We start from the raw sequence: 12,959 nt of genomic DNA on the forward strand, positions 1-12,959 counted from the left end.
CCTGAAGCAGCTGTTTCTGTTTACATGTTGTTTATTGAGGAGGTGTTTTTGCAAAATAAGTTTTGGGGGGTTTTTGTTTTGTTTTGTTTTGTCCTGGAGAAAAAAGAGATCTGACTCTTGGAGGCCTCGGCCGAGCGAGCCCTGCAGATGTGGGCTCCCCGTCAGCACTGGCTTTTCCTGGAAAGGTCTATGAATAAAACAGGGCTGGTGGGTGGTGTGCTTGTCTCAGGTGAGTCCCTGGTGGGCATCACTCGGCAGGGCTCGCGTGGTGCTGGCTGCGGAAGGTGCCCCCGCAGGCTCTGGAGGAGGCCTTTGGCGTCTGGGGGCTCTGCCTCTTGAGCTGGGCGCTCCGTCTCTCCCTCGTGGGGTCCAGAGCCAGCCTTGCCCCAAAGGGACACTGGGATCGGGAGACACCTCCCCGGGACCCACAATGCCAGCCCAAGGCTCAGCCACCCAGGAGGGCCCAGGCGTTTCTGCGGGAACTGCCTTTTTTTTTTCCCACAAATCTCCATGGAGTGAGTATCCGGACTTGGGAGCCCGTGGCCTCACCCTGGTTTACAGGGGGAAACTAAGAGCCTGAGACAGGATGGGACGGATTTGGCCACTGTCAGTTGGTGCTCGGCCACTGTCCCCCGAGACAGCATCCAGCAGCATCTCCCGGGGGGCCTCAGGGCCTGCAAGAGACCTGTGCCCTCATTCCCAGCCCTGCCCTCATGCCCAGGAGATTAACCCCTCAGCCACAGGGCAAAGGGCAAAGGGAGCCTGCCTGGCCAGGCCCACGCTGACACCACAGGCATGAGGATGAGGGCAGAAGCCTCCTTGCCCCTCCTCTGGGCTGGGTGGGAGGACTGGAGGAGGGCTGAGCATTGACAGAGGGCCCTCCATGGACTAGGTCCGTCACACCCGTGGTTCTGTTCAGTCCGGCACAGCTCTGGTGCCCCAGAGGGCAAATGAAGTGAGAAGCCACAGACAACTCTCCAGAGAGCCCTGCCCTAGTCCTCCTGCTCCCTGGAGATGGATTCCCAGAACGGAGGAGGGGGAGGGAGAGTGAGACCCCAGGGTGCCTGCCGCGGGGCTCCTGACTCCACCTGCCTCCTTGCTCCAGCCCCCACAGCCCCCGCCCGCCATGCCCACCAGGGCTAGGGGTGCCGAGGCAGCAAGCTGGCAGCCGGGCTTCCGGGCAGCCTCTCTCTAAGAAAGAAGGACGCGGAGGCAGGGTAGAAATGACTGTGTATTCCCTGGTTACAAAGCGGGGCTGTGGCGGTCACCAGCATGTCCGGCGGGTCAGCAGACCAGCAGGGCCTCATCGTCACTGGCCTCCAACGTTGGGGAGCAGGGCGGTGGGGGACTCCTGCAGACACCCAGTGGCTCTCCTGGATGGGGGCCTAGGGTGCTGCTGGCAGTGGGAGCCGGGGGGTGAGGGTCCTGGGCCGAGCAGGGCTCCCGAGGCATGTCCACAGGGGCCGGGCTGTCCACCCGAGGGTCCCTGCCGGCTTTTCTGTCCTTGTCCACCAGCCTGCCCTCCAGGTCCCGCAGGCCAGAGGGGGGCAGCACAGCGGGTCCCACTTCTGGCGCATGGCCTGGGGGGGGCCCATCCCCAGCTGCCGCGGGGCTGCCTGTGTCCGTGAGGGGTGCAGGGGGCTCCGGGGTAGTCCCTGATGCAGGCTGGAGGAGCCCGTCACCTAGCACCGTCTGTGAGGTGCGTGCGGCCGTCAGCAGTGGGATCTGTCCCCGCGGCGCCCGCGGCCGGTGAAAGAGCCGGTTCCAGAGGCGGCCGAGGCGGCGGCGGGAAGGCCCTCGGCGGGAGGCGTGCCGGCGCATCTGTCGGCGCATGGCTGTGCGAAGGTTCTGTAGCACCGAGGCCTGGAGGGCGGGGTGGTGGCGGAGGGGGCAGAGGTCAGCGCGACCCCAAGAGACCAACTTGTTCCCCCCAACCTGGCCGTGGCCTCACCACCGCCCCCCGCCTCCCTCGACCCTTGCAAGGGCCATGCACTGTCTGACCTGGCCCCTTGGTCTCCCCATCTGGCCGTCCTCTGAGGTCCAAGTGGGAGCCTGGGTCCCCGGGGTCTTACCCACCCCACCCACCCCCGGCACGCACCTGGGATGCACTGTAGACGGGGAAGTCCTCCACGGGCGGAATGAGGCCCTGGGCGATGAGCTGCCCGTAGGATGGGGGTGCCTCCCGCCGCACAAACTCAGCCTCCAGGCGTGTCATCTGGGTCTCGAAGGCCCTGAAGGCAGCGGCGGGGGGTGGGGTCGGGGGGGTGCAGGAGGGCAGCATGGCGGGGCTGGCCGGGGTCCGCACCCTGCCCGCCTCCCACGGGTGCCACCCCCCTCCCCGGCCCTCCAGCCCGAGCTCCCGGGATGCCGGGGAGAGGTCCACACGTGGACAGCCCGAGCCCCCCGCCCCCCGCCCCGCCCCCCGCGGCCCCCCACCTGTACTCCTGCGTGCGCAGCGAGTAGAGCTTGAAGGCGCAGCCCAGCGCGATGACGAGCAGCAGGCCGCACACCAGGCTGCCGATGAGTGCCGCCGTGATGACCTTGCGGGGCACGGCCGCCAGGCAGCCGTGCTCGTCACTGCCGTCCTGGCAGTCCTCCTGGCCGTCACAGCGCCACGTCTCGAAAATGCACAGGTTGGTGCCGCAGTGGAAGGTGCCGGGCTGGCAGGAGAAGCAGTTCTTCTCGTCAGCGCCGTCCGGGCAGCTCTTCTGGTTGTTGCAGCGGTCGGCGGGCGTGTAGCACAGGCCGCTGCCGCCCTCGCAGGGGTACTGGTCCGGCGGGCAGGCGGGGCAGCCCTGCTCGTCGCGGCCACTGGCGCAGTGCCACCAGCCGTCGCAGCGCTGGGGCTCGGAGAAGCAGCCCTGCTCGCCCGCGGCGCCCGCGGCGCCCTCGCCGCCGCTCCCGCACGGCTGTTCCCACGGGAGGCAGTAGCCCTTGACCTGGTAGGTGGCGTTGAAGCCGTGGCCGGCGCTGCGGGCGCGGGCGTGGTAGGCCACGGTGAGGCGGCCCTGGGCGGCCTCGAGGCTCACGGGCCGGTGGTTGCTGCGGTAGGACAGCGTCTGCAGCAGGCGGTCGCCGCGCTCGCCCAGGCCCTCGTACACCTGCACGTAGTCGTCGTAGCCCAGCCGCAGCTCCAGCTGCAGCAGCACGCGCCGCGGGTCCTGCGTGTCCACCAGCCACGTGCAGTGCAGGTCCGAGGGCCCGCGCGCCGCGCCGAACAGGTCCGGGGAGGCGAAGGAGCCGTAGAAGCTGCCCAGCCGCCGGCCGCACGCCAGGTCGGGGCAGCCGGCCTCGTCCGAGCCGTCCCCGCAGTCCTGCGTGCCGTCGCAGCGCCGCTCGGCCGGCAGGCAGCGCGTGGAGCGCGCCCCGCTGCAGGGGAAGGTGCCCCCGGGGCACAGGCTGCCCGGAGGCTCGGAGGCGGGCGCCGAGCAGTTGCCCTCGTCCGAGCCGTCGCCGCACTCGTCCACCGTGTTGCACTGCCATGGGCCCGGCAGGCACTTGCCATTGTCACAGCGGAACTCGTCGGCCTGGCAGGACACCTGGCCCAGCTTCCCTGTGGGGTGGAGAGCGGGGGGCGGGGGGGGGACACACGGTCAGGGGAGCCCAGAGCCTCCCTCCGGCAGGTGACCGGGGCCAGCAGCAGGCAGGGTGGCTCCCCTGTCCCAGCCCAGCCTCCCAACCCGAGGGGTGGAGACGCCTCAAATGTCCGGGTGGGCTCGTCCCTGACTTGAGCCAAGGGTGTGAAGTGGGCTCAGTGAGCTCGAGGGGCTTCAAGGCACCCTGAGGCCCAGTCCCCCCGACGGACGGGGCTGCTGGGGGAGACCCAGCAGGTTGTGGGCCAGGAGAGGGTGCTGCCGGGGCCCCGGGAGCCCGTGCGCCCCTGGTGCCCTGCCCCACCCTGCTGCCAGCACCACCTCGGATGTACGACAGACGGAAGCCCTGGGCCTGGCCGGAGCTGGAGGCGTCGGAGTGGAAGAAGATCCAGACGTGGTCCCGGGCCGAGATGAAGGCAGGTGGGATGGCGGAGCCGCAGAGCCGGAAGGCCTCCTGGCGGGGCGGGGCCGCTGGGCCCAGCATGAGCCAGTCCAGGGAGCACTGGTGGGACTCCTCCACGTCAAAGTTGCGGAAGCTGCGGGGGCCGAGGGGAACGAGGACCGCAGGGGTGGGCGGGCAGGCAGGGAGCCCGCAGACCTGAGCTCAGGGCAAGGCTGGCCAGCCCCACAGGCCTCTGCACTCCTCCACTCCGGGCCTCTGGATGGGACCCCTGCTGCCACCCAGGGGCCTGAGGGCAGCTCCATGAAGCTGTGTGCAGCCCCATTGCAGCTCTGTGAAGGCCTCACCTCGTCCTTTTCTGCCCTCCGTTGGCACACACAGTGCCCACCCCGAAGCCAAAGTGGAGGGGGCGTCAGAAGCCCCATCAGGCGCAATTCCTTCCCCCGACATGCTCCCTTGAAGGGTCCAGATCCCTCCCTCGCTGGGTCTGCTGGGATAGACCCAGCACACACAGGCCTCTCCAATGAGGGAGTAGATGCACACAGGGCTGGCCTAGCCACGGCTGGGTGACAGCTTGTCACCTGGAGAGAAACCCCGGTGCTAGCCCCCCAGCCCAGGCTGTGCGGCAAGCAGGCACAGACACCAGGATGCCCCTCTGCTTTGGAGCCAGGGAGCCAGGGAGTACCTGGGCCTTCTGGGCTTTGGCACCCCGACCCGATCCCCCACGGCCACCCCAGGCCAGGGTTCCAGACTCGGTTCCACATCTCGCACCTCGGCACGTCCCTGCAGCTGGAGCGCCTGGGCTCCTGCCTAGCTCCATCTCCTGCCCAGACTGGCCCCGAGGCCCCTGGGGAACCCCTGCTCTGGGCTCCACGCCAGCCTGGCCTCAAGCCCCCTGCAGGGCAGAGAAAACACTTCCGCCACCTCAAAGCCCAGTGCCCCCGGCTCCTCTCCCTGGCCGGGCTGAGGGCATCCACGGCCCCCGTGGTCCATGAGAGAGGCTCACATGGCAGAGGTCCAGCAGGAGAGGTGGCCTGCTACAGGGGCCCACAGACACCCAGGGAGCTGGGCACACTCACATGCTCACACATGTGCACACCACTCACATGCACCCATACTTACACACACCCCTGCCCTCTGCACCTGTCCATGCATGTGCTCATGCACACGCAGACTCTCACACCCCTGCCCTCTGCACCTGCTCATACACGTGTTCATGTGCATGCATGTGCTCACACACACACCTGCCCTCCGCACCTGCTCATACGTGCACTCACACACAGGCACCATTACACACGCGCCCACGCTCTCACACACACACACACTTACTCAGCATGTGCAGGCCCACGGAGTTCCCTTCTGACGCCCTGGGTCCCCTTACCTGATGGTGATCATGTCCCCGCGGTCACCCTGGATGTACCAGCTGCAGTTGGTGCCCGGCGGGTAGTTGAGGGGCCAGGCCGGGCTGTAGATGACGCCGCGCCGCTCCATGTGCTGCTCCAGCCTCCCGCTGCAGGCGGCTGTCGGGACAAGAGGCTGAGAAGGGCCGGCTGCCCTCTGGGTGGGAAGGGAGGTGGGGGTGCACTCGAGCCCCCCCCCGCCGTGGCTTGAGCATGGGCCTTTCCCAGGGTGGGATCAAGGCCAGACAAGGGTGGTCATGGCCAGGGCAAGGCCAAACGCAAGACTTCATGGTTATGGGGGGGCAAGGACCCACAAGGTCTCAGGGCAGCCTTGGCCCCCAGCCATACCCTGTGCACCGAAGCGTAGGTCCTATCCCCCATTCCCCGCAGGGCTGGTAATGAGCCCACCAACAGCCCCCTTGGCACCTCCAAGGTGCAGCCTCTTGGCCTCAGCTCAGGGGAGAATTCTGCACCCCTAGGCCTGTTGGGCCTGCATGGGCAATCCACTGCGGTTCCCTGCCTGCCCTCCCTGGGACAAATACAGGCCTTGGCCCCGGGAGGGGAGGGGCTTTGCTCACCCAGCACAGAGTTACTGGGTACCTACTAAGTGGCAGGCACAAGGACTAGGCATGCTGAGGAAGACAGTCAAAAGCCCCACTCCGTGGAGGCTCAGGGAGAGCAGACATGCTCATCTCTTGGGGGGGAGGGCAGTGAAGATCATAAAACAGGCCTGCAGGGAGGCCAATGTCCAGATGGGGCCGGAACACAGGCTGGGTCTGATCACACCTTGTGTGGCACTGGGGTTTCATCCTGAGCATCAGTGGGAAGCCACCGGAGGTAGATGTCATAACCAGACAAGGAAACAGGCTCAGAGAGGGCAAGGGACCTGCCCATGGCCACAGAGCAGTAAGTGACAGAGTCAGGGTCAGCCTTAGTCCCCTGGTGGGATCAGCCTCTCACTGCCGGCCTTGAACCAAAGCATTTATGAAATGTTGACCATCTGCTGCCTCAGGGACCAGTGCAGGCTATCATCCCAGCCAGTGCGATCGAGGAATGCCATAAAGCCCAGCCCTGCGGGCCTTGCTTTACCCACTTCATTACTCGTGCCTCTGCTTCCAGCTGAGCCGGCCCAGCCTGGAGACTCCAGAGCCTGCACTGGTGTGTCCTGGCCTTCCCGGGACCAGGCAAGGCCTCTGCACTTGACCACACCTACCCCTTCCAGCCCCTGCAGCCCTTCACCACACCACCTCGTCTGATCCTCACAAAAGCCTGTGGCAAAGGCAGGGTCCATTACACAGATGGAGAAACTGAGGCCAGTGACACCACCTCCCCACTCTCGTACTGCCTGGCCCCTTCCACTGTTGCCCTGCAAGCCAGGGCCTCTCTGCTGGCCTTCAACAAGACTCCAGCTGCCTCCCATGCTCTCAGGACCGTGACCAGGGAGGTCCAGGTGATCCAATACTGTGACTAACAGGGAAGTGGAAACCCCTGCCAACAGCTCACGAAAGCATCAAAGGACTAAAGAGAAACACCCACACTTGACCCTGAAACAAGGCTGGCCACCCGCGGGTTGCCATCAGAGCCCCGGTAGCTCCTGGTCAGCAAGGCACCAGGCTTGCTTGGCACTCCCCGGTGGCCTGGAGGGCCAGCCTCCCCGACCCGCAGATTTCTGACCCATCAAACAGGATCAATAAGAGCACGCAGGAGGGGAAGGACCAGGGCCCCTTCCCTCTGATAGATGAGGCCACTGGCTTTGTGAGCCTCACAGAGACCCTGGGTGCTGCTCCGGGGACCTGGGAGGTGTGAGGTTATGAAAGCCAGAAGAGGCTTCTCCTCCTGGACGGTGCTGGGCAAGAGGTTCACAGGCAGGGAGAACCTGGCACGGCTGGGGTGCATCTTCCCCCTCTACGTCAAATCCACACAGTAAACCCGAAGTCAGGAGACTCCGTCAGCCAGGGCAGGAAGCACCCTTTGTTGCCCTGTCCCCTCACCCCCTAGAACAGGGCCGGGGGCAAAGCAGGGCCTGGTCACACCTACCCTGCCCAGGAGGCCAGCCTTCCTCAGGGACAAAACACTCAGAAAGGCCAGGTTCCTCACCCGTGAATCCTACCGGCATCACCTGCCCCAGCCAGAATATGCTTCTAGACCTAGGTCTGGCCCTACTTTCCAGGTCTCTCGGACCAGCAGCCGAGTCAGGAGCAAGGGACTAGCAGCTGCCAGCCCAGCTCTACCTCTCAGCAAAGCCCCTGACAACATGTCCCCCCAAAGAGCCTCCCCACTGAGCAGCCCCCAGGACTGCCCCAGAAATTCCCACATAGGGGGCAGCAAGAGATCACGTTTTCTGCAGCCGTCAGCCTGGCCCACACAGAGTGCACGTGGAGCAGGAGAGAGGGCAGAGTCCGTGCGGGGGCGCTGGGAGCTCGGGTCAGGGCCTCCTGACTGGACACTCGCTTGGCCTTGAGCCTGGAGGCGATCACCAGCTCGGACAACCAGCCCCAGGTGTCTCTGTGATGGCAGCCTCGCTCCCACCCCAGGATCAAGGCACAGGCTGGGGAAAGGCCTCACGAGTCCACTCCCAGGGCTCACACTGCCAGGCACGCCGTTCCGCCCTAGGCCTCAACTTGCCCATCAGTAAAATGGAGTCCGTGGGTGCTGCTTGTCTCGGAGGGTGGCTGGGAAATTCGAGGAAAGTGGCAATCTCTAGGAAGACATTCACGTGATGGGGGGCATGGGAGGCGCCCCGTGGAGGTGAGGATCTGACGGGGTGTGTGATGATGAGTGGGCAGTGGAGGGTGATGGGAGGATTGTGTTTGCAGGATAGCGTTTGGGGGTGTTTGGGGGCTTTAACTGCAGGTGACCTCTGTTCACGCCGGCGGAAGACTACTTAGCCCTTGGGCCAAGGTGGCCTGCTTAAGGGGGCAAGGGATGACCGAGCACCAGCAAACTCCCTTCTTTCCTGGTCTAAAGAGTCACGACATAGTCCTGAGGAAGCATGAGCAAGGCCTGATGGAGCACAGTTTGCAGATCCGGTTTCCAGAGGCAATCAATACTCTAGACAACCTGCGTGCTGTCACTACACGACAGGGAGCTGGGGGCCCCCGAACCCAGCGTGCGGGGGAGACTACCTGGTGAGTGGAAAGCAGCCTGGAGACTCTGTCCAGGCTCACAGCGCTGGCGTCCCCAGCAGCCACATGGCCGAGCCCCGAGTCCGGGGTGCGGGAGGTGGGTCAGCGGACCCAGTCTGTGCGTGCCAACCTGGGGCAGGACCGGGGGCTGGGAGGCAGACACCTGTGAGGTCTCCCCAGGCAGTCCAGCCAGGCCCCGGTCTGAGCCGTCACCTCAGGCAGCCTGAAGCTGGTGTCCGCTCCTCTGAGCAATGCTAGAGGGATAGAGCTAGACTCCAGGAGAGCTAGGGCCCCCGGCCACTGCCTGTGGCCACACGGGTCGAGCACGCAGCTCAAGCCTCGGGGACGCCACGCATAGGCACCATGATGTGAATGGTGGCCCCCAAAGAACAATGCAGATGCCGGCTAAGACCTACCAAACGTGCAGACCTGCATGGCTCTTTCTCTCCCTGACTCTATGAGCGAACCTTGTCCCTGGAACATCACTTTCTAAACCCAGGGCACAAGCATGTGGCCAACATGCTGAGGCCACATGGCCACCCCCCACACCAGCAGGAGGGCTCACCTGGGTCTCACATCTGTAAGACCTGACCCCCCTCCCCGGGTCCCCTCCCTCCCACTCTCTACCATGGCCACAGACCCCTGACCCCAGCGGGGACAGTCAGTGTCCCCCGGGAAATTGGGATGGGGAGACTGGGCAGTTCGCTGCGTGGGCCAGGACACCACAGGTGAGTAAGTCAGGGCCCCGGGCCAGCTGCATCAGCAGAGGAGGCCAGACTGCAGGGAACAGGAGTCCACCTGCAGGGGAAATCAGGAGGGAGCCCGAGGAGCCGCATCTGAGAGATGGGCCTGCGAAAGCAGCTTCGGTGGGCCCTGGGTCTCCCCATCCCAGTGACCGTGGCCCGCAGAGATCCCTCTCCCTGAGCCAGCCTCAGTGGCTTTCGGCTACAAGGTCCTGAGCAGAATTAGAAACCCCAGGTGCCTCCAACCCACAAGGCAGCACAGCGAGTGTCACAGGCCCCCCACTCCAGAGACCGCACATTGTCCCCAGCTCCCTAAGGCCCTTCTCAGATGTCTCCCGGTGGCCCCAAGGGCCATGAGGCCTGGGGCTTCCCCGTGGCAGTCCCCTCAGCAAAGAGCAAATGCCCTTGATGGCCTCAGTCGCCCCTCCCGCTCCTGACAGCCTTCGAGGTGCCTGGCATGGGGCCCGAACACAAAGATGGCCTGTGGATGGTTGGACCCACTGTGACAGGCAGGGGAAAGGGGTGGAGTTTAACCGTGTTTCTTAGATCCCATAGGCCACCACTAATCTCAGGGCCAAAACATCAGCCAACGTGGGAATCTCTCTCCGTCGCACCAGCTTGCCTGGGACTGGTCTTGCTTAGACAGACCAGCTGAACCCAGGCTGAGCCACCTTCTTTTCTAATTCGCATACCAAGCCAGTGTTTCCCCTGCCCTAGATCATCCCAGGGCCAGGTACCAGGCAACTAGAGACCACCCCTGTAGCCTCAAGCCAGCCAGAATTCTTGAAACTAGCCAAGCCTGAGCTGTTTCCCCAGCCCTGCCTAGCCTTTCCCATGGAAACTCCAACAAAGGCCGAGCCTGGGCCTTCCTCCCACTCCTGAATCTGCCTAACCAAACCTGGCATTCCCCCTGTGGCCCTGTGGGGTGTGGCCTGTCCCTTCATCTCAAGACACATGACTAACAAATTCTCCTGTCAATGGCATTGGCCTCTCTGTGTCATCACTCGGTCATACCTTCATAAGCTGAACCCCAGGTATAACTTTAAAACAGGCAGGCATCTCACCGTGCCTCGTGGCCTCGGGGAACCCCACAGCCTACAGGAAGCACAACCTGTCAATTATGCTGGACTCATGACAGTCTGCTAGTGGCATTAAAAGCCACCATGTGTCATGGCCACGCTGAGCACCTTGTCTCATTTGCTCATTTGACCCTAATAACCAGGCTTTGAGGTAGGTCCTGTTACTGCGCCCATTTTACAGAAGAGGAAACTGAGACTCAGGGAGGTGTAAGCTTGCCCAAGGACAAACGACTCCTTGGTGATGCAGGAAAAATTCACAAGGGCTAAAGTTGGATGAGGCCAGCTGACCACAGAGGTGGACGGGCCCTGAAGGCCTGTCCTCAAAGGTCACTAGGACCAGAAGGGCAGGGAAGAAGGGAGGAAGGAGAAGCATCTCACTCACCTAAAGCAGGAACTGCACTGCTGAGCCGCCCGGTGAGAACGATGTTTACTGTGGGAGACACAAGGAGGAGTCAGCGGGAGGCAGTGGCTCTTGGGGCCAACACCTGCCCTGGGCCAACAGCAGCCCTAGATGGGCGCAGGACAACACAGCCAAACTCCGGGCCGCTTCTTTCATCTCACAGGGCCAGGCCCAGCGTGCTGCCAGAGACTTCCACTCCCACCTGGTCCTGCTGGGATGAGCAGAGGGGAGACCCCTCGAGGGTCTCAGGACCCCCCAGCTTCTCCCAAAGAGAGCCAGCGCACAAGCCTGGTTGCAACAGACCACTTCTGTTGCTCCCCATGCCTGTGGATTCTAACTCACATGGGAAGGGATGTGTTTCTGTCTCCCCTCTCCAGCTCGGAAGCTCGTGTGGGGGCCACCCTGGTTCAGCCTGGATAAGGGCTCTGCCTTCAAGGGGCCCCGACCACTTGGAGGAATCCCTCTGAGGGGCTTTGCCAGCCACCTGGGCTACCGGCAAGCCAGGGAGGGAGGAAGCAGTTCCGATTACCCCATTTTATAGGGATGCACAGTTAGCAGGATTCAAGGTCCACCTCACTATGCCATGCTGACCTTGAGAAGAGGGGCAAAGAACTCTCCTGCCACCCATCCCCTCAAGTATCTACCTCCATGGGGTTTGTCCTTTGCTTTCATTTACTGCTTTTCTTCAGGGGTTTACAGGACCAGGAGGAGGATATGGGCAAACTCAACTTCCCAGGGTTCAGGGTGCCTCCTTTCCCCAACATCAAAGATGCCAAGGGAGGCAGGGAGCATCTCTGCCAGGTCAGCCCCCACCTGGTGAGGATGCAGGGGCAGATGCCCCCTCTGAAAACCCCAGGCTCTGCTAGCCAGAGCCTGGGCCACATCTGGGCAGAGAGGGCCTTGGGTAAGCCGAAGGGCCTGTCCTCCTGCCCTGCTCACCTGGGAAGCCCAGCGCCCAACAGCTCAGAGTCCAGAGCACATGACCACTAACAGACTGGGCAGTGGGCACTTCTGCGGGGGATCCCAGCCCTTACTAGACTTTACCACACCTGAACCAAGGGGCCTTCCACAAGACTCAGAGCTCCCTGATTCTGGCCTCCAAGAAGAGGGCAAAGCTTAAAATGGACAGGTTTCTTTTTCACTGTGTCATTTCCGTAGCTTCAAGCAAACTTATGGGGCTTACAGCATCTTCACTAATGTGACGGTAGGGTGTCCCCTAATGACCCCAAGCTCGGATCATGGCCTCCCTCCTTCATCATGGTAAATAAAGGAGCCATGTGGATTGAGGATTTAACTCCTTTCTTCCCCTCTCCCCCACCCAACACAGGGCCGTGGAGCGGTGGACAGAAAAACTCCTGGATAGGGCGGGAGTCCCTCCCACCCAGGTGCCAGGCCCGGACAGGTCCCAGGGCCCTCCCCAAACACACCACGCTGGGCTGAACAGGCCTGCCCGCTGGGTCTTAGACACAAAGGCAAGACAGGAGTCACTCTCGCCGCTGCCTCCCGCCCGGCATCCCGACCGCGGCTCCCGCTGGCACCCGCCCCCACCCCAGGTCCCGGCAGGAAACACTTCCTTCTTCAGGGCACAGCCGGCCGCAGACCCGCCCGCCTCGCCTTTGTCCGCAGCTCCGGAGGCCCCAACCCCGCCAGGCCCGGCGGAAAGCCACCGCCTGCCCGCCCGCACCACGCGGCCGCCCCGCGCCCCGCTGCCCCGGGCTCCACGCGCTGTTGCGAGCCGGGCGGGAGCCGGGGCTCGGCTGCCAGAGTCGCCTCCCAGGCCCGAGAGCGCAGCAGGCGGGAGGGGGGCCGGGGCGGGCGCTGGGGGCCGTCCGGGCCCGCTCCGGAAAGCTCCGGCTGGAGCCCGGGGGAGCGGGCCGGGCCAGGGTCGCCCGGGGCGCGGCGCGGAGCGGCGAGATGGGGGCCCGGCCCCGCCCGGCCTGCGCGGCCCGCTCACCCAGGCAGACGACGGCGAGCTGCGCCCGGGCGCCCGGCGCCCCCTCCGACCCCGCGGCCGCCCGCTTCTCCATGCCGGGGCCGGCCGCCCGCGGGCGCCGCCTCCTGTCCCCCAGGCTGCGGCAGCGGCTCCGGCTCCGGCTCGGGCTCCGGCTCGGGCTCCCGCGGCGGCTGCCGGCCGGGTGCGGGCGGTGGCTCCGGCGGCGTCTTTGTGAGGCGGCGGTGCAGGCCCGCAGCGCGCGCGGGGCCACATCGGCCGCGGCGTC

General features: G+C 64.5%; 1 protein-coding gene across 1 annotated transcript; it reads right to left on the minus strand.

The window, feature by feature from the left end:
* Positions 1-1,218: 1,218 nt before the first annotated feature.
* LRP3 (LDL receptor related protein 3) lies at positions 1,219-12,883 on the minus strand. The gene is made up of 7 exons (XM_035023503.1): positions 12,695-12,883; positions 10,723-10,770; positions 5,375-5,513; positions 3,915-4,129; positions 2,437-3,553; positions 2,099-2,231; positions 1,219-1,863 (listed from the first exon to the last, which is right to left on the minus strand). The coding sequence occupies exons 1-7, from the start codon at positions 12,765-12,767 to the stop codon at positions 1,285-1,287; spliced, it is 2,304 nt and encodes a 767-aa protein (XP_034879394.1). The 5' UTR covers positions 12,768-12,883; the 3' UTR covers positions 1,219-1,284.
* Between the last annotated feature and the right edge of the window lie 76 nt (positions 12,884-12,959).

Source organism: Mirounga leonina, unplaced genomic scaffold, assembly GCF_011800145.1.
Source record: "Mirounga leonina isolate KUSES-001 unplaced genomic scaffold, KU_Mleo_1.0 Mir_177, whole genome shotgun sequence".
In the NCBI taxonomy this organism is placed as follows: Eukaryota; Metazoa; Chordata; class Mammalia; order Carnivora; family Phocidae; genus Mirounga; species Mirounga leonina.

Excerpts from the sequence above, each read along its gene's own strand:
- LRP3 (XM_035023503.1), bottom strand. The coding sequence starts at position 12,767 with ATGGAGAAGCGGGCGGCCGCGGGGTCGGAGGGGGCGCCGGGCGCCCGG. Across the intron at positions 10,771-12,694 it reads GCTCGCCGTCGTCTGCCTGG|TAAACATCGTTCTCACCGGG; the intron begins GTGAGCGGGCCG and ends TGTCTCCCACAG. Across the intron at positions 2,232-2,436 it reads CTGCGCACGCAGGAGTACAG|GGCCTTCGAGACCCAGATGA; the intron begins GTGGGGGGCCGC and ends CGCTGCCTTCAG.